Source organism: Andrena cerasifolii, chromosome 5 (genome assembly GCF_050908995.1).
Source record: "Andrena cerasifolii isolate SP2316 chromosome 5, iyAndCera1_principal, whole genome shotgun sequence".
In the NCBI taxonomy this organism is placed as follows: Eukaryota; Metazoa; Arthropoda; class Insecta; order Hymenoptera; family Andrenidae; genus Andrena; species Andrena cerasifolii.
Genome location: NC_135122.1, coordinates 5,581,651 through 5,601,587, shown reverse-complemented (window position 1 = coordinate 5,601,587; position 19,937 = coordinate 5,581,651). Strand labels below are relative to the sequence as shown.

The 19,937-nt window shown below is 54.2% G+C and overlaps 1 protein-coding gene across 2 annotated transcripts; it reads right to left on the bottom strand.

The window, feature by feature from the left end:
- Positions 1-614: 614 nt before the first annotated feature.
- Positions 615-13,133, bottom strand: Wnt10 (Wnt oncogene analog 10). Of its 2 annotated transcripts, none has more exons than XM_076813066.1 (4): positions 11,867-13,133; positions 7,687-7,940; positions 2,567-2,850; positions 615-1,985 (listed from the first exon to the last, which is right to left on the bottom strand). In XM_076813066.1, exons 1-4 carry the CDS (start codon positions 11,971-11,973, stop codon positions 1,428-1,430), a joined length of 1,203 nt encoding a protein of 400 aa, XP_076669181.1. In that variant the 5' UTR covers positions 11,974-13,133; the 3' UTR covers positions 615-1,427. The 2 variants fall into 2 exon arrangements, with proteins under 2 accessions (XP_076669181.1, XP_076669180.1); XM_076813065.1 differs by lacking the exon at positions 11,867-13,133 and adding an exon at positions 8,273-9,105.
- Between the last annotated feature and the right edge of the window lie 6,804 nt (positions 13,134-19,937).

Here is a 19,937-nt window from a genome sequence, read left to right as displayed (position 1 = left end):
TATGAAAATCCCCGTCCGATTTCGGTCCTAATCTAATCGGAATCCTAGTCATCGCGTATAGCCTCGAAAATCTACTTTGCCGTCGGTGAATTGCAGGGGCTTTCAGCAACTCGAATCGAGTCGTTAACCGCGAGATTCTTCGTACGGTTGCTCGTGAAAAAGTAAAGCACCATTTTCTCCTGCGATGCAGCTGGAAGCAACCTCTATCCTCTCGTCGTAACATCTGGGCGATTGAACGAACCGAAAGGAAAACGTCGAGAGTGAAGATCGCGATAGTAGGTACCTACGCGTTTCAATGGTTCGCGATATCGCTGCAATGGTGTTTTCGCTTGGTATGTAAGAGGGATTGGCACAGATTTTTCCAAGGTTTTAACGCGGGACAATTTATCGTTGGGTCGATGGAAAAGAAGGTCGAACGAATCTACCGCAGCCAGGAATAAAAGTATCGGAAAGGCTTCGGTCATCTGTAAATCTGTTCGAAAGAATTACGATTTCGAGCGATTTCTGAATCAAAGGCCGCAAACGCCCGTCTATCAAATTCCGATTCGATCGTTAATATTGAGCGGCGGTTGGAGAGAGACTGGAAGAGATAAAGGGAGAGAGAAATTGGCGAATTATCGGTGAAAGGAACTCTTTATTGTACGCGCATTATTGAATCGTATACAATCGCATTCATTCGCAATCTTGGACAGACGCACATTGCTTCTTCTAATAATACTGTGGCGGAGGTGTTACAGTTGGTGTGTATATTAAAATCGTCTACCAATTAAATAGAGCAACGTTATAAATAAATTATAGGCTCGCTTAATCTACGGATTAAATTATATTACTCGCGCGGTTAACCCTTAACAATTAGGTACGTCCGTTGTGTGGTTGGAGGCGCGAACTGGCCGCTCACTCTGGTTGGCCTGCGAACGTCACGATAGCGACGAGTCTCGATAATGTTCTAAGCGTGAATAAAAGTACGGTCACCGAATCGACGGGTCGACTTATTCTATTACGGATACTGTCGCGGTTTCTCCGAAAGGAAACGCTCCACGGCTACGCGACTGACCTGATCGATCACGAAAGCTGGCGCGATTCATAAAGCGTAGATCCGTTTGCCGATTAATTATTTCCAGCAGCGCGAGCGTCATCCTCTTAGGCGATTAAAACGTCCCGATCCACGACGACGGGATAACGACCGAAGTGGTAATTAGATTGTATCCGGAATACCGTTTCTATGTATCGTCATCCGATTTAATCCGTGTATCGAGCGTTATTACACGCGACTGTGTCCGTGCACGGATTTTACGCTTCGGGACCGATCGGCCGTTTATCGTCTCTCTATCAGAGATTCGATTATCGTCGCGTCTTTCGCTCCTACCCTAGCGTTCGCTTTCGCTCATCTGCTCGCGGAGAGTTTGTTCAAGTTGTTGAGTGTTCGTTCACTTGCAAACGGTGATCCATTCTTCCACGGTGCAGTTCTGACACCGCACGAAGCAACACCAGTGAAACTTGCATCTACACATCTCGACGTGCCGTTGCCTTACCACGTTGTAGCCTCGCCCGCAGCACAGGCTGCCGCATCCGTCTCCGCCGGAGCTGGTCTTGTTGCACCTACGACTCGCGGTGCCCGGGATGTCCGCGGTCGGGTCCCTCTCGCAGAAGTTGGGCGACTTTTGATAGTAGAATAGCTGCTTGGCGAGATCTCTGGGTCGCCTCTTGCGTCCACCGCCACCTCCATTCCCACCGGCGGCTCCTCCTCCGCGGTGTTTCCTCTGCCTCTGTCGGTCGGGCCTTCTTCTTCGCGAGCCCCTCACTCTGGACAGCGGGGTGACGCTGCCCAAGTTGCTCTGCGCGACTAGCACGGCGTTCCGAAAGCGATCTTTCAGCGTTTTCCCGACTATTCGGAAGTCTGGCGCCACTTTCCAGCAGGTCTTGAGCTCGCAGGAACCCGACATACCGTGGCACTTGCAGCGCACTTGCATGTTGCTCGCCACTGCCTGAAAATTCCACCGACCAACACGTACGTTCATATAGGGTTGTATGTCGCGATCGAATGACGAACGACGGAGTTAAACGTCGCGAGGAAAGGGCGCGCGGAGCACGCGGACTGGTCAAGAGTCGCGCGAACAGCGGGAGAAGAGAAAGGGGGCAATTTCTTTTAGACAAAGAGGTGTCGCGTACGAAACAGTTAATGAGTCTACGGCTGGGTGGTCCAGCCCGGGGCTTCGTCTTAATAACGTCGAGGCGAGACCGAGCGTGGAGAGGTGTACGGAGGAGAAGAACGGACTCGGCTGCTCTCCTACTCTCTCAATCCTCTCCACCCTTATTCACCGCCTCCTTTTCCTCTCGCGCTCCCTTGCTCCCTTGCTCTCGGTCTCTCTCGTCCTGCTCGCGCGCCTCCGCGCAGCCAGGATGCAAGGATCACCGTCGAAACGCGAAGAAACCAACAGGCACCAGATGGAAGCAAGAAAAATAGTCGGGTAAGAAGTATATTGTCACGGAATGAAATATTTATCGCGAGGCCAGCAAGACCTGGGAGCGAGAGGGAGCGAGAGGGAAGATTGATCAAACGGCTTACCAAGCGGCCAGCTTGATTGTTGTGCAGATTGACCGTCGACTGTATATCCCCGGCCCTCTCGCGCGTGTCTAGGAACTGTCTCGAGAACTCCATGCCATAGTCGAGATTGTGAGAGCAGCCGCCCCACTTCCATTGGGTGCCCCTGGCCTTGGCTGGCGGTTTACCCTTGTAGCTGGACGGGTCGCATCCGCAGGCGAGCAACCGTCCCATGCTGCACGCGCGGGCCACGCTGTGAGCCACCCCCGCTGCCGAAATCGCGAACGCGAATGCTGTCTCTCTGTAACCTGAAAGCAACCGAGTTTTCACACACCGATAGGATCTGTTGGGTTTTTAACTCAAACAGTTCTCTAATTCGCACATTTAATGGGTATTCTTAAATTCCTATATTAAGGGGTCATGCTCAGTCAAGGGGGCCGAAAAAAGGGTGGTCTTTGGAAATTTTTTACTCAAAAGCTATAATACATTTCTCAAAAAATCTTTTTTCCTTTTAAGGATTGCATCTAGTACCGTGCAGCACGTTTTTTTTTTATTTAAAAATATTTATCAATAACTAAGTTATTGTCCATCACTCGAAGCTTCTCTAAAAATAAGGCTTTTGCGGTGACTACTGCTGCTCGAAAGTCGATCATCTAAAATAAAAAATTCAAAAGAATTTACTTATTATATTATATTATCTAGTACTTGAGCGAAGGATTTTTCGAAATATTGATTTGGGAAAAAATGGCTGATGTTTAAAGTAAAAGTTTCAATGTTTATCATAAATCGTGCCTGATTTTCGTCAATTACAAGAAAACTAAGCATCGGATAAAAAAATCCTTCGTTCAAATACTAGATAATATAATATAATAAGTAAATTCTTTTGAATTTTTTATTTTAGATGATCGACTTTCGAGCAACAGTGGTCACCGCTGAAGCCTTTATTTTTAGAGAACCTTCGAGTGTTGGACAATAACTTAGTTATTGCTAAATATTTTTAAATAAAAAAATTACGATGCACGGTACTAGATGCAATTCTTAATAGGAAACCAGATTTTTTGTGAAATGTGTTATAGCTTTTGAGTAAAAAATTTCTAAAGACCACCCTTTTTTTCGGCCTCCTGACTGAGCATGTCCCCTTAATGGTTACAGGCGTAGTAAATATATAATCATTGTACAAGTCTTGCGAGGTTATCGTTCTACGCGTTATTCGCTCGGCCTGGTCTGAAGCGAGCGTTCCGACAAAAGACGCTCGCCCAGCGTGTCGGACGTCACGTCGCGTCGCGAACCGCGCGACTCAAAAGTCTACGACACCACAGGATCCTTATCAGATAACTTACCGCTCCGAGCGACGATACTAAATGGGTACGCGGTAAAATGGACGATTCTTTTACCCCACCTCCCGCGAAAGATCGTTGCACACAGTCGCAAACGAGAGACAATCGAGGGACAATCGAGGGAAGGGTATGATCGAGGCACGCGGACCGGTTAGCAAATTGCTGCTTGTCGACGGTGACGCCGGAGGCCTGCGGTCCAGAGTAATATACGCAACGCAGCGCGACAGCGGCGATCGCGTTCGCCGTTTCTCTCGCGAGCGACGAGAACGCGAAACAGCGGGACACCGTGGAGCCGAGCTTCCGTAGAAGGAGCCTCGGAAGCGAGGCCCGACGGATCGTTCGACGGATCGGCCGACAGACAGCCATCAGACGAAGTTCAGAGGTAGATTATTCAGCCGTCCGTCAAAACAAAGCGTGGCCATCAGCAGCGGCGGCCGGCGGGCATCCATTCACTGCATGTATAAACGATCTCCCCGTGGGGTTCCCGAACACGCAATGCCAAAGTCTGACCGCGATAATCGCCCCTTTCGGGGGCCGCGAGCGCTGCGACGCTCCTCGGGGGCGTCTACGTCCACGCTTGGACAACAGCTTCCTCGATAACGTCGATTGATTCTTAATTGCCCCGCTCATCCTTCATTTACCCCCGATTTTTCTACGTCGCTGATCGCTATCGGCGTGAAATCTGACGGGGAACGATTAGAAGCCGACGAGAGAAAACGTGGGGGTGTTTCGCCCTGGGACAGATGTTTGGTCGATCAGGGACAGAGGCGTCTCTGTCTCTGATCGTAGAATTTGGAAATCCGTCGATCGGGGAGGGAGAGGAGCTCTGGTTGGACCATTTCGATAAGTAATGCGACGTGAAACGCACTTTTTCTTCGGTACCTCCAAGGTCTCCCGTCCCCGAAGCGTCGCTGGAGTCGGATTGACGGATGGCCGATCGTCAAACCGCAATGGTGGCTGTCAACTTACAAACGATACGACACACGACTGGCCGCGGGCTCGGAATACGCGGGCCGAACTGTCCCTTTCGCCTCGACTGCTCGACAATGCCCACACATTACTCTGCTCCCCTCTCCCCCCCCGCCCCCTCCCGCCGTCCGTTTCGAAAGAGCTGCTCCAATCCACGAATACCGGGCGGTATTTGCAGTATTCATGAGAGCGAGATACCGGGGAGACGCGCTAAAGGCACATTCGAAAGGATTTGTGGTATTCGTTCTCGACACCCGATGAGGCACTGCGCTGTCGTTACGTCGTCCCCCTTCAACCGAGCATCCCTTTTGTTCCTTCCGTTTTGAATCCGTGTTCCGAGCGCGACTCGCGACAGGCCCCGCCGCGGCCGCGGAGAAGGGACCATTTCCAACGGTTCCGCTTAATTTCCCCTTTATTGATACGCGTTGAAAAAGGAGCCCGCGGAGGGAGCGAGTCGGGAACGCGATCGCCGATATCCTGGCGAGCCGCGCCGCGACTCCGTTCGAGGTTCTCTGAACGTCTCCTTTTACTTTGCGAGATGCCCCGAGCCGCGCGGCAGAGTATTCGTTGGCCTCTCGGATCGTATCCGTGAACGAGGACCGATCGACAGGAACGAGCTGCTCGGACGAGCGAGATTGGACAGCCGGTGGTCGATTACGTCGCCCTTCAGTCGATCGCACGAAACCCTGGTGACGTTAAAGAGTCGACCCTCGCCGGGCAGAGGAGCAGCATTCAGCGACGAGCAGATTTTTTGGAGATCCGTCGCCCGGATAAAAAACTTGCACGACGGGGAGCGATGGAATTCTGCTGCGAAACGGAGCGGAGCGTTGGCAGCGTCGAGAGCGTGGCGATATCGCGGGCGGGCCTCGGTTTCGGAGGATGATAACCTCCTTGGTTCGGCGGGGACCGGCTCCGCGGAGACGAAAGAGAACGAAAACAGCTCTTTATATGGGATCGCGGTGGGAGGGGTTGCTGGAAGCTTACGCTTTATACGGCTATTGGCAGCAACTGTTTTATAATGCAGATAGCTGCTGGAGGGCTGCAGCTACTGCAACTGCCGTTGCTGCTGCTGCTACTGCTCGATGGTAAGAGGAGCACCGGGGACTCGTAATAAATCCTCCACGGGGAGTTGTACGTCTCTTCTCTTGGACAGTGGAGAGACCGAGGCAGAAGGAACAGGAGGATGAGAATGAGGATGAGGATGAGGTTGAGGTTGAGGTGCGCAGAGGGCCACTCTGCCTCTTTACTCTCGGGCCCCTGACGCAGGGACGCGGTGACGGATGGCGCACAGACCTTACCCTGCTACCCTGTGTCAAGCCCAAATCACTGTTTAGATAACTCAATAGATAGTGTGCCGGGTACGCTAACGTCCACGGGAGCGTGCGCCTTGTTTTCGGTTGCATCTCCCGTTCACCGATGCGCTCTCGAATTAGATACTCCAGCTACGCAGCCTAGACCTCCATCGGCCGTCTTCCTACCCCGGCGATATCTGATAAGCACACGAGTTTACGACCGGAACCTTCCACCTTTCAAATTCTTCAACCGAGCTGAATATTCCCGATCCGCACGGACTCCTCTCGAGGAAATCCTGTTACACCGCCGCGCCGCTTATCAGTTGTTTGATTTGGAAGTGGCTCGAAGCGAATACCGTCGCATTTACGACGGTAAATCCTGTCAGCGTTGCTTGAGAACAAGCGAATGTCGGGTGTATCGTGTCTCGTAGTAGGTCGCCTTGTGTGGGCCCGTGGGACGGCCAGAAGGAGGGAAGGAGGGCCGTTTCGTGTACATTTCATAATACATTAAGTCGTTTTGCCGAGGTTTAACGAATACGTGGGAAAGGGGAGAGGCGCGGCGAGAGCCGGGCAAAGAAGGAGCGAAAGAGCAACGAGAGGGCAGGAGGACCGTGTCCGAGAGATTTAACGACGCGCGTTCTCTCGGAGATACGCAGCCAGCACGAATTTGACACGGTGGATTTCTCCAACGACCGCGCGCGGACCCTCACCTGGCCACCGATGTCGTTCTTAAAAAGCTCCGTGGAACCGTTGGTAATGGCGAAGTGCGGGCCGTTTCTCGGAAGCTGCTGCCCTCTGACTTCGGAGCCAAGCCCCGGACTACGCGACGGACGATCGCTCGTTCCCCCGGATAATCGGCGAATCGACCTCCTCCGGTTTCTCGTTGTCGAAAATCGGCCGGCGGGCACATTTCGTCGCCTGTTAAATCCAGGTGAATACCCATCGCGGGATACCGTGCCGCGATACGGTCGGGCCAGCCGTCCTCCGAAATAACTCGCCGGAGAAAAAGTCACGGAATCGACACCTCTGCTTGGCCAGTAAGCAAAAAGGTGGTACCGATCTACGGAGACAGATAACGAGGAGACAGACGTGGCGGGCACCGAGATCGTGCACGGCGGACGATCTTAAGCTTTCAGGTCAGGTGCGCCCGATGTCGCGCTCTCGCGCACTCGTCCGACACGATATATGTTTCCTCTTTCGACGCACGTACGCGCCACGACGAATTTATATGTCACACTGGAATAGGACAGTCGAGGGGGGCGATCTCTTCTTGTCTCGTCTCGTCTCGTCCGGACTCTTGCTTTCTCGCACGGATTTGGGACAGGTTCTCGCGTTCTCGGAGGACGCGCGCACAAACCGTGTTCTGATTTAAGGAAGCGCACGATCTCTCGCCTACGCTGTGTGCCGTCGACGTCCACAACGTCGTAAAAGATTTCACCTTTGCGACGCGACGGTCGAACCGAGAGATCAACGCGTGCTCCGCTTATGCGCTCGCCCGTCGTTAAACGTGTCTTTTGTCGGCCACGGGATATTTGCCTGGGCTTACCTCTCTGAAGAAGAACGCTGCTCTGCTGGGTCCTACTGCTGGGCGTCAGCGACGAGCAGTTCCACCTGTGCCACATGAACTGATGCTGACACTCGGATATAGCCATTTGCAGGCCCTTGATCGCGGCCACCGTCACGTCCGGATTTCTGTGGCATAGCTCGCGCTGCTCCTTCGTCAGACCCGGAATACCGTTGCAGACCACGGCATTCCCGCTCACCCAATCGTCCACGGAGTTGCTCAATAAGCAGGTCGCGCTGCGAATCAAACGAAATTTACCAATTAAAGTTCCCCGCTGCCACCGAGCGATTCTTCCGACGCGACGCGGCCAGATGGGGCCAGATCGGGCCTCGTCGGTCCCCGCTTTTCTCACGAAACTGCTCGCGTTCGATCGCTTTGAGTGATTCTGCTCGCAGGGAATTCAAACCGAGGACATTCCACGTACTTTCGGCACCGATCTCCTTTCGATCCCTCCCTTCGCTTTGCGCTGCTCCCCTTTACCGTACCGCGTGCGTACCACCCGTTATCGAATTCCCGATCTCGAGCGCGGCTGCTTTTGGATTCATCGCCGATTAAAGGGACAACTAACCGTGCCTTTAAGTAGCTCTGCCACGCCTTCCACGTGCCCGAAATCTCGAACGCGAAAGCATGCTGCTCCGTCTCGACTCGGCCGATGCTTGCGATCGTTAAACGTGTAGAAAGCTCTGGCATGGCTCGTTGCAACGCACCAGCGCACCACCCGTCACGGCGAATGGTAGGTAACCGCGTCGAGATACGTCCTCGAGCAGGAATCGTCGATAAATCCTGAGAGCAAGTCGGCTGCAGCCTGCACTTTAATGCTTAATGCGCGCGTGCATCGTACGCGCGTCTGCTTTCCTTTAGGCGATTTTACGAGGCCGAGGTCAAAAGGTGCGATCCCTCTCAAAGAGCCGCTCGAATATCTGCTCGCCTCTTCCTCCGCTGGTATATCCCCACGCGGTATCGGCCCTCTCCCCGTCACCCTTTTTCCAGCCCCCGTCTTCTTGCCCTTTTGCATCGTCGCGATAACGCCATTCACCTCTCGGAAGAAGAGCTCTTAAAGCGCTATCTTAAGCGACAGCTTCTGCCTAATGGCGGCGCATTACGAGGTACCGGGTGTTAATTAATTTCCAGATAAAAAAAGGCAGCGCAGCAGAGAGGAGGGGAGCGCCGAAAATTATAGCTCGTCGATCGTCGGAGGACCCTCCGGTGTAGAGTATGCGCGTACTTCGTGGCCGCGGCAACGAAATCGTTCGTCGAGGGTAGGAACGACTTGGGTGCCGCGTCGCGAGGCTCGTTTATTTTGCTCGCGACCAGCCGGAATGGTCAATTTTTTTGCGGAGAATTCCCGGGGTCGTTCGTGGTCGTTCGAGGTCTCGGAGGATGTCACGGACGGGTGGAAGATTCTCGGTGGGTCGGTCGGTCGAGTGGTTATCTGCGGGTACAAATTAGCCGACGAGCTTCTCCTAAAGTAAAAGCTGTGTATAGCACCCGCGTGAACGAGGAAAAGAGAGAAACGAGAGGCGGATAAAGGGATCTCGGGGACAAAAGGTAGAAAAAGGTGGAAGATCGTATCCGGAGGCTGCGGACCATGCGGGGAGCAGGGGGTGGCAAGGTGCGGGGAACAGGGGTCCTGGCAACTCGGTTGCTGCGTAGTGTGGGAAAGGATGGCGGAGGAGGACCAAGATTTTAGGGTCGCAGGGGTTATTGAGGGCTCCCATTACCGATACACCGTTGCATCGCTGCTATCTTTCGCGCTATTGATGATCTACCGAAAGCAGATTAATGATCTTAACTCCCTGAAACAAATTACCGAAGACATCGCGCGTACCTGCGAGCTGCGCGAGCCTGACCGGGTCGACGGATTCCTTCTTCGCCTCTCCACTCCGTTACCACTCTCTGTGCCTTATCTGCGCGTTTCTTTCTCTGCTCCACGTCGTCGCGTAATCTTCTCCTGGGGATAACTAATAGACCAGTCAGCTGCCTCGCTGCAGCCGCGAACCGAGAATCGGGGAGAAACGAGGGACGCAAAAGTTGCTTGGCTTCGATGTCCTCGATTGAGAAATCATACGTAACTCTTGACATTCATTGGGCGCTGAATTTCTACCGGGGGGAAGGTGTATCTGTTATGGGACGTCCTAGTAAGAGACGTCGGCAAGAGAAATGGCAAGAGAAGCCTATCCGTTTGTATCGGTGGACCGTGTTCCCCGAAGTCGTGGGAAATCGTCGAGCAAATCAAAGGTCGAAGACGCGACGAGCGCGTTCTGCATTTTTGCCAATGATCCAAGGGGTCGCCGAAGAATCCAATATGGCGGCGGGGTTGCACGTGTTTTATTTAGCTCGCTCGCAAGGAAACAGACGGGACGGAGAGAGACCGGGAACGGAACGGAACGGAATTTCGCGTTTAATGGAGGTATAGCCGCGTAGAGAAGGAGAGGGAACTCGTTACGACTGACCCGCGAGAATTCCTGCGGTAGATATCGAATCGCCTCGCCTCCTTTATTTTCGCGTGTGGCGCGCTTGCTTGCGCTTCTTGGTTGCGGTCTCGCGATATTTCGGGCCGATTGTCACGCGGAAGCCGTCGAAGCTCCGACAAGGAACGAGCCTGTCGCTCGTCCGAACCGTCTAGCGTCCTATTCGGTGAACTGGAAACGGCGTATCGGCGCATCGGACTTGGGTCGGGGTGCTAAGCGCCCGTGTCGCGCAAACTGGTTTATCGACCATTACATCACGGGAATTATTCGATGCGGTAATTCAATGGCGTTCCGTAAATACGCCGAAGCGCACGCTTGCCCGGTTGCTCGGTTGCCCGCTTATATTCTAGGCGAGTGCATGCGAGCAGCGTGTCGGTGCACGTACGGCCTTGTTCCCGGATGCTGTTTGTAATTATTTACGAGGAGCCGCGTGGGCACACGAAGGAGAGTACGTCTGCGTGGCTTGGCCGTGGTCGGACGCCTTGGGTATCTACGCTCGTAACGCGCTTACCTATATCTTCAAGACATAACATTGTCACAGATAGTCGGCCGCGTGTTTGCCGTTTCGTGTACCGAAAACGGGCACGAGTCGCGTTCTTGGAACTGGGGAGGTAAAGAGCGCGAAAGGGGAAGGAATTTGCCGCGATTCCCTCCTTCGGCGGTCAGCTGTTCCGGAAAGCTGGCGATTTTCGAGCGACCACTCTCTCAAAGAATGTCACTAGCGCGAAACGAAACGAAACGGAATGAAACGAGACGAAACGAAACGAGACGAACCGATCGTTGAGCGATCCTTTGGCGAAAGAAAGATTCGATTAGAGCGTGCAGAGCGGAGCGTCCGGCACGGTGCCAGGCGTGGAGCGCAGCGAGATCGGCCAGGCATAATGAAGATCACAGCGGGATCGTTCGTTGTTCGTGCCACGGAGCCGGTTCAAAGGGCCTATTTGCACTCCGTCATTGTACTTGGCCTGGAGCCGTCGATGCTTGGCCGACCACCGCCTCCGCCAACCGTCTCTATTGACAAATTCTTTCCGCAAGAGGCGCAAAGAGAGAAGCGGAGAGAAGGAGCAAAGGGAGTCGCGCTACCACGCCGCTCGTAAATTTTTCCGAAGCAAATTAGAGCCGACAGTTTGTGTCCATAACGTTTTCCCTTGCCCTCTATTCTTCTGCGACGTTGTCTTCAGCATTGCCCTCAGCTTCCGTGCTCCACGCCTCCGCCCTGTCCTTCGCATTAACTGTATATCGTGACGTGTAACGAGCAAACACAACTTATCTCCGCAGTAAACAGAGATAATGAGATCGACACGGCTTCGTATACGCTTGGTTTGGCGAGTGTTAATTGCACCCTGGAGAGAGATATCGCAGGCAGGAATGGCGCGAACGTTGCGTTTTGATCGAGGAAGTGGAAGAGTCGAAGGATAAGCAGAAATGGAGTCGCAATTTTCACGCGGTCGAGAGTCTAATTCGGTCTGTCCTCGACGTATAAACTTCCTGGGGATTCAACGAATATTGTGAGTCGGGCCGCGATACTGAATAAAGACAGGATACGAGATATCGAAGGTAAATGGTAATTTGTAGTGGAGGGCTGGTCGACGCGATGCGGCCGGTTCAATAACAAATTGAGGTGGATAAGATATAGGTAAAGGAACGGGGAGGCTTGGAAGGCAAGAGGGAGGTTGGCGAGGAGTACTTACCGGCGATTCTCGAGGAGAATAAGCAACAGGGCGATGGTGGGTCCGATTCTAGTGGCGATCCTAGACGGTGGTCCTTCGTAGACGCGTCCTGATCGAGAAGGAGGCATCCTGTCATCGCCCCGAGGACGTCTCTTATTCTTTGCGCGGTTCGCCCACTTTGAAAGAGTTGAGTGCGACCCCTCGTCCAAGGCTGCACACCCCTAGCACCCGAACGGAAGGACCCCTCGCTCGCTCGAGAGACGATGCTGCCGTCTCTCTTTCTTTCTCTCTGTTTCTGTACGGCTTTTTTCGAATCCCTCTCCTACTGTTCGTCTCCCGTCACCGGCGCGGTGCCTGTGATCAGCAGCCTGGCACGCGTCGAGGACTCCTCCTCGCCCCGGGCACCGGCGCTTCTGCTTTGACGTTCCGTACGATTCGAGAGCTTCCTGTTTCGCTGCTTCGAGGGGTCGCTTCGAAAACTACCCCGCGGGACAATATCCTCGATGACGATCGAACCTTTCGACGACGGACCACCATAGATTCTCAATTCTCATCCCGTTCCTGCCGCCTCGCCCAGCTTCCCTCTATTTCTACTCCACTATTTCTACTTTCGCCCGGTCCTTGAGTTTCCGACGCCCACGGAACCGTCACTGGTCGCTCTAGCTCGGTGCTTTCCTACGACTCGTTGCTCGTGTACGTCGAGCGGCTTTGGTTTCGGTCTAAACGTCGATGAGACTTGATCCCGTCTTTGGAGAAATGAATACTGTCGATGTGGATCCTGGTTGCACGGGAGAAACTCCTGAGTCCTCCTCGAGTAGGTACTTCACTGACACTGCAGTCGTCGCGAACGTTGCACCGATTCGCAGTTGCTATTAAACATCGTCGCGCAAACCCTTTCTCCGTGATCGATCTGTCCTGTGGACGCTCCACAACATCCCACGAAACTAGAGAACACTTCCAAATGTGGAGCAGGGGATCGGCGGGATGTTTATCCTCGGCCAGCGAGCGAGTCGCGCGCCGCGGCACCCTTGTTCGCCGCGCTCTTTCGCAGGTATCGTGACATTCTTCTGTCGTCGTCCTTGCACGTCGGCGGTGATGCCACGCTTTTCCTCCGCTTCTGCTCTGGTATCTCGCGGGCGAGGCACGCGCGAATAACGCGTCGAGGTTAAAGAAAAGAAGACCTGACCGGCTCGGACGGCTCGGTCCCGGTACTTCCGGTGTGTGCACGCGTTCACGGCGAAGTGTCAAGCTCAAATAAAAGAAAAGTCGCCCTCCGGGATCTCTTACTCCTCCCACGCACACATCCCCCTCCTTCAGCTTGTGTTACTCTTCCACCGTTGGTCTCGTTCCGTCTCTCTCACCCTCTCTTTCCCTCCCGCGCGCGAACCACCGCGGCTATCGCTTCCTTCGTACGTGCAAACAGTCGAATAGCGCGCAAACTTGCCGTGATCGCGGCGTTACGCGCTAACGCCACCGATCGCGGGCAACCTCACCGCGAAGGTGACGAACACCGCGACGGTCCGTCGCGTGGTCCGTCGAATCTCGATCGGCCGTTACGGTGCGCGATAACGATCCCGACGATCCAGACGATCGGTCGACGAGTCGGGCCGGTCCGAACGGGGTCGAAGGTTGAGCGAGGAAGGCAGCCGAGAATGAAGCGGAAACAAGCGAGACCGCGCGGAACAGAGACAGACGGATCAGCGAGGGATGAAAGGGTGAACGGGCAGAGGAGCGAAGGGTGCGAAGGGAGGAAATTGAGGAGCGAAAAAGAATGCGAGCCGCGTCAGGTGGCCGAAGGAAGTAGAGGAGGAAGGCGAAGGAAAGTCGGGGGAAAAGAGTAGCGGAGGGTGAAATAAGATCGGAGAGAGGGAGAGAGGCTGACGGATGAACCGAGACCGATCGCGAGCGCGATGGCAGAAGATTCGCGAGAAAGAGAGCACGCCAGGGCCACGCACTTCCGTTATCCCCGTGTTTCTGCGTTCGTTATCCCGACACGCTACTGCGAGCCGAAGAAGAGATGGACAGAATCTGATGATTCCACCTCCGTTCAAGCTCGACGAGGAGCTGTCAGGGAGATCGGTCTGTCTATGATGAACTCGGTGCGCAGTGCGCGGCTACGGGGGCCCTCCTCGCCCTCCCATAGGGAGAGAAAGGAGAGATAGGGAGCGGTAGGCACGAAGAAACCAACTACCCCCCCCACCATAACCACCACCATCCGGACACGACCACCACTACCATCGGCCACCACCCTGAGATTCAAACCCAGGGACGAGGACGGACGATCGCAAGTGAAACCACCAACGGAGATGCAACGACGCGAGACCGAGGGACGGTGATGAACCGAGATGGAGGAACGGAGAGAACCAGAGCGAGAGGGGGCGTGGGGGAAGAGACAGAGGGAGGGACAGAACGAGAGAAGGAGAGAAGGAGAGATGGACAAACGAAGAGACGAAGAGCTTACAGGCTGCTTCTGCATCTCCCTCTTCTTTCCTCCCACTTCTCCACTATCCTTTTCCCACGAATTCGTCTGATCTCTCTCTTTCTGTTCCTCCCTCCCTCCCTGGCGCCCTCTCACCCTTCCTCCTCTTTTCTCTCTGTCACTCTGTCTCACTCGAAGGACTGCCTGAAAACGCCTTCTTCGCGGGCCAACAGGTATTCCGTGTCGATGATCCGATTGTTTTGCACCTCGCTGTCCTCCTCTTTACATCCTAGTTTACTTCCTCCGCGAGACCGATCGTTGAAACCTTATCCTCCGGACTCGCTGTCACTCCGTTCGCGTCTGTCCTCAACGTCCGCTTCTACTTGCGGTCCACGCCTCAGCTCGCTCATTTTTTTCCTCCTTCCGACGGAAGGATGAAGAACGCGAAACAGCGAAACGAAGAAAGGACGGAAGGAAACGAGGAAGGAAGGTTGCCCTTGATCACGTGGCAGGAAAAGTAGGAGGAGCGAACTCCCCCTACCTAGCATCCCTTGGAGGATGCTCAATCGGCATAATTGAGGTTTATCTCGTTCCCTAACTCTGCTTTCCGCCTACTCAACCCCACCGCGTCTCTCCCGTTGCTCGCTGGTTTTCGTGGAATTCTGCACAGGCGCGCAGATCCCGTCGGGCCAAGCGAGGGTGTTCCGCTGCTGTTTCGGCGCCAGAATGCCTGCCTCGTCGGTTCGCGGACGGCCGAGAAGCATCGCGATCCCGCGTCGTCGATCGATAAGATTTAAAGCGAAAGAAGCAAGATTACCAGGCGCATCTCCTCCTTGCGCTGTCTCTCGTCTCCCAGTCAGCTCTCCGCAGCCAATTAGCAACGCTTTCAATATAATAGTCGACGCACGAACATCCGAGTCGGTTCCGCGATTAAAAGAGCGGATCGCTCCCCCTTGGATCCAACTTTCAGCCCCTTGCCCGCCTCGCACCCCTTAACGCCCATGCCCTCACCCCCTGTGTCCACTTCTTTGTCGTTTCTTTTCTCTGTCGCTGCTTGGGCTCGGTCGGATCAGCCGAAGCGCAGATTTCATTGAGTTGGCAATTAGTCGCAACGACCCTGCTCGCATAGCTCGACCCGTAGTTACCCCAGCGTGTGCCACGTGGTCCAAGATCAAACGACGCCCCGCTACAAAGCGAGCTCGGTCGGGGTCTGCCGAGGATCGCCGGAGATGCGACTTGCCACGATCCACGGATAGAGAGAATTGCGAGCGCGCCGGGCTCGTTTGATAGCACCGATTTACCTTCGTCTAATTAGAGTCCACGTGTCAAGGAACGAGAGTGCGTCGCTTTCTGCTCTCCGCTTTCCAGCGAGGGGATGCGAGCTAACGGCGAGCATTGCTCCCGCGAGCCTCTTGCAGCTGTCTGCTCGTCACTCAGGGCACTCGATCGGCTCGCTCCGTTCGAGTCGCTCCACGGACGAGAGGAGAAGGAAGGTAACGGTGACTCGAGTGGTCAACGAATCGGCGAAACTCGTTTGGTTCCGCGCGCCACGATTATTAGCTGCAGCTAATTAGAATCCTCGCTCGAACAAACGAGCGTGCGTTCGATCTCGAGGGTCTGGTCCCTTCTTTCCAGGGAGAAGGAAAGGGTCGAGGCGAGCGGACGGGCGAATGCCGCGTGGACGGGGAGAACGACGAGTCCCCCGGGCGACGCAAACGGATTTCGTAGCCAAGGCAATCGCGTACGTCTCGGCGAAGCGATATCGTTAAAAAGTATTTGTCCAGGCACGCGGACCGATGCGCGCTCAGCTCTTTTTCTTCCTGCACGCGAGAACCAACGACTACGTTCCATTCGTTTGGTAGTGGATGCTCATTGCCGGGCCCAGGTACCTCGCCGCGATAAGATCGTTCCTGGTTCCAGAGAGAGGAGTCCCTTCTCCCTTTACTCTCTCTCTCTCTCTCTCTCTCTCTCTCTCTCTCTCTCTCTTTCTCTATCCCTTTAGTACTCGACTTGCCCTTCGTCCTCTCTCTCTCACTCTCTCTCCTTTTCATCGTGTACCCTCTGTCATCCTATCTGGGTGCATTACTTATCGGGCTATCGAGTGTCCTGACCATGATCTTGGCACGCGAGTGCCGATACCATCGAACCACTCGATCATCCTATCGCCGTGCAATGCGCCCTGGTGCACTCCTGCTCGGAAGCCTAATTGGCTGGCGCTCAGAAAGGGGTACGAACCCTCCTTCTTCCGCTACCACGCAGAAATATATCCGCCTACGAGTATCGTTCTGTTTGATCGTACGATATATATATATATACATATACATATATAAGTACGTACGTTTACCCGAACACAGGTTCGCGTGAAATCTGTCGTCCCGTCGACGGTCGCTGGCGCGTCGCGCGCCTTCCCTCGTTCCCGGTTATGGAAATCCCGATAAACGAATTATCTCTCACCGCAAAGGGTGCTGGTTATCGCGCCTTCTCGGGCCCGCGCCCCTCCCGTTCTCGCCCGTCCAGCTCGATCGGTCGTTCCTCCTCCCGCAATTAGTCGCCCCTTTTCGCTGCGGTTTTACGAACTCTTGTCAAGAGGCGATCGGCCGAGGTGCTTTCGATCGAGAACCACGCGCGTTTCTTGTCAGAAAAACGGTCACGTTTCGAGAGCGTGATAATCGATCGATCCTCGCTCGCGCGGTGTCACGACTCGTTTTCGCGGGATCGGGGCCCAATCTCTTTCGACCAGTAATTGAGTTGTCAGCCGGTTAACAAGAAATCCCTAACGAGAGCCGCGGAAAAAGCCTCGCGTCCTATCGCTTCGTTATCCACCGGATGTACGGCCTGTAAATTTCGTTTCATCCCCTTGCTCCGCGTGTCTTGGTCACCGTCAACCACCACCGCCGCCAACACGGAGCAAGGATTTCCGACAAAAATATTGTGTATACACGAGAGGAGTCTAGCAATGCGAACGATTCGCTCACCATGGAAACGTTGGAAGCTGTGGGAGCCGCGATGCCTCCGCGGGATCCACCGAGACAGAGAACTGTCCGGAATGTTTTAATAATATGCATTCCTGCTGGCTGAACCGCTCCTCAGTTAAAGCTCCCGCGGGGGTTGCATTGTACCCTATGCGGGGCCGCTCCTACAATAACTCTGATATAATTAACCAGCTATTTTTCTCGGGTCCGGAGAGAGAATGCCTCTCTCGAACAACCAGGACACAATGATGCGATGGAATGACGGGTAACGCGATACACTTATATTAAAAAAGGAAGAGGAGGAGGGTGGAAAAGGAAAGGAACCATGGACCGAGCGGAGTCGAACGTTTGGACGTCCCACTTCCTACCGCCTCTTGAAGGGCCAACATTGTGCCCTTTGACGAACGAAACGCATCGGTGGACGAATTCGCTGGATCCTCGACAGGACCCGTCATTAAGTATTATGTCCCAAAACGGTGCGTCAAGTGAACGCAACACCCACGCTCCGAAGAAACAGGAGAAAGAGGAAGGTGCACGCACGTCGTCGTCACGCCCCCATCCTTTTCGTGGGCCCGCTGCCTTGTTCTTGCCGATTATTTCGGTGCGAGCGTATTCCTGAGACGTGCGCGATGAATAGGATCGCCCGATGTGGGGAACGTACCGGAAAGGAATCGAAGAGGTGTTCCCGAGGGAACCTCGTCAAGCATCCCCGAAAGATTTCGTTTCCTCGCGACTCCTTTGACCCACATTCCCGTGTCGCTCCGCGCAGGATGATTCTTCGTCCATCCGAATCCTCGCTTCTCGTTCCTCTCTCTCGGACCAAATCTCATCTTTCTCACGTTTCGCTTCGCGCTTCTTCCGTTTAACGATCCACCCGTTTAGCTGGCTAACTATACAGCTAGCCTCTAGCCTTTCATTACGTTTACACGTTTTTGTGTGCGTAACTACAATAGCCATCTCTCGGAGCGTTCTTTGCGCAGCGAAGACATTATTATCTCGAGCGGTTCGCGAAGCATCTCGGGGCAGAGCTGGTGCATTGAGCGCGAGTCGCGTGGTTAAACGGCTGTCGATCGAGACGTCTCCTTTCTTTGGAAACGATGCGTGCCGAACGCGGGAGGATCGTCCAGCTCCGAAAGAAAGGATCTTGTCGGCTATTTTTCACCGAGACTCGCCCTCCCTTGCCCCCTTTCATCCTCTTTCGCCCCCCCCCCCTTGCCGCTGTTGCAGGATGAGCAGCAGCGGTCGAAAAGATATCCGTTACAAAATGGTAACGCTCGATCGCACGATCGACGAGAGGAGGATACACGAAAGGCGGATGATCGGGCATCGTTTCTGTTAAAAGCCACTTGTTGAAGTGCGCTCGGGCGTGATCGATTTGCCGGCTAAAAGTAGCTCCCGGATAATCTGCTTTCGAGGATCATAGACGTCCCGGCTGTTTATTATTTACCAGCGCCGGGCCGCTTCTATCTCGCTGGAAATACGCCGGGGACTCGTTTGTTCCGTGTGCTCTCGTGCGTGCCCGGGCTCACGCATCTGTAAAATGTCCCGACACTTGAAAGAACTTTCGCCGGGGGAAGCAAGTAGAAAGTAGGAAAATACGGGAAACGTCGGATGGGTGGGTACGGGTTTTCCGTGCTTTCGCAAAACATTCCGCCGGCGTTGCTTCTTTCGCTCGGGATTGTGTCGCGAACAATGCCTCTTTCGATACGGAACTGAGTGCTGGCTGCATCGCCGAGACGCCGCGCCCCGCCGCCCCACTTCGATCGCCCGTAATTACTTAAGAGGATAAGAGGATCCCGATGAGATTTTGCCTCCGAGTTGCTCTATTGTTCGCGCGACACTCCCGCCTAAGCCCGCGGGCGCGTAACGAGCTGGATTCCTCCCCAAACGAACAAAGATTCGGACCGTTTGCCTCGATAGACATTGGCCGAGTATCGAGCGTCGACGCGAAACCCGGGTGTCGCCGGCGAGCCGTGGAGCGTGAGAAAAAGAAGCAGCAGAGAACGAGGAACGAAACGGAGGATGAAAAAATCGGCATTCCAGGGGAGGGAATGGCGCAGCTAAAAATAAGGAGCATCCACGAGGATGAGGAATGGTAGCCCGGGAGATAGAGGGAAGGTCGAAGAGACGATGGGCCACCATGCTCGCCTATTATGGCAAAGGAGCCATGGGGATTCGAAGAGTGGCCCTCGACCAACGGCAATTCGAATAAATAAAGAGGGAAAATAAGATATATGCGCGTGGGTGTGGCGGCAGGCGGGACCCAGGCTCATTGCCACCTCCGAAGCTGTCGGATCTCACACTCCCCTTAGATCCGGCTATCTTGCTATGCATATGTATGTATCGGGCTCCAGCTGGATCCTACAGATCGGCCCGTTTCTTTTCTCCACCTATCCACCGTTCCTCTTTGCCCTTCATCTTCCATTTCTTTTACCCCTGCGACCGAGGCTCGCCAAGCTCCCCATCGAGAGGCCACTTTTTCACAAATTTCAGCTAGGCATTCTTTATAACGTCTATACACTATTAAATATTCCTGTGTAGCTCGAAAGCATCTGGCGAAGGATAGCGTTAGAACCGGTGGGGCGAGCGTGTCCCCGGAGCAAGCAGAAGGAAGCCTAATAGTTGTTGTTCTACTCGCGACCTGGTCAGATTAGGATCTCGACACCCACGCCGAGATCGCTGGAGAACCGCGTTTCTCTTA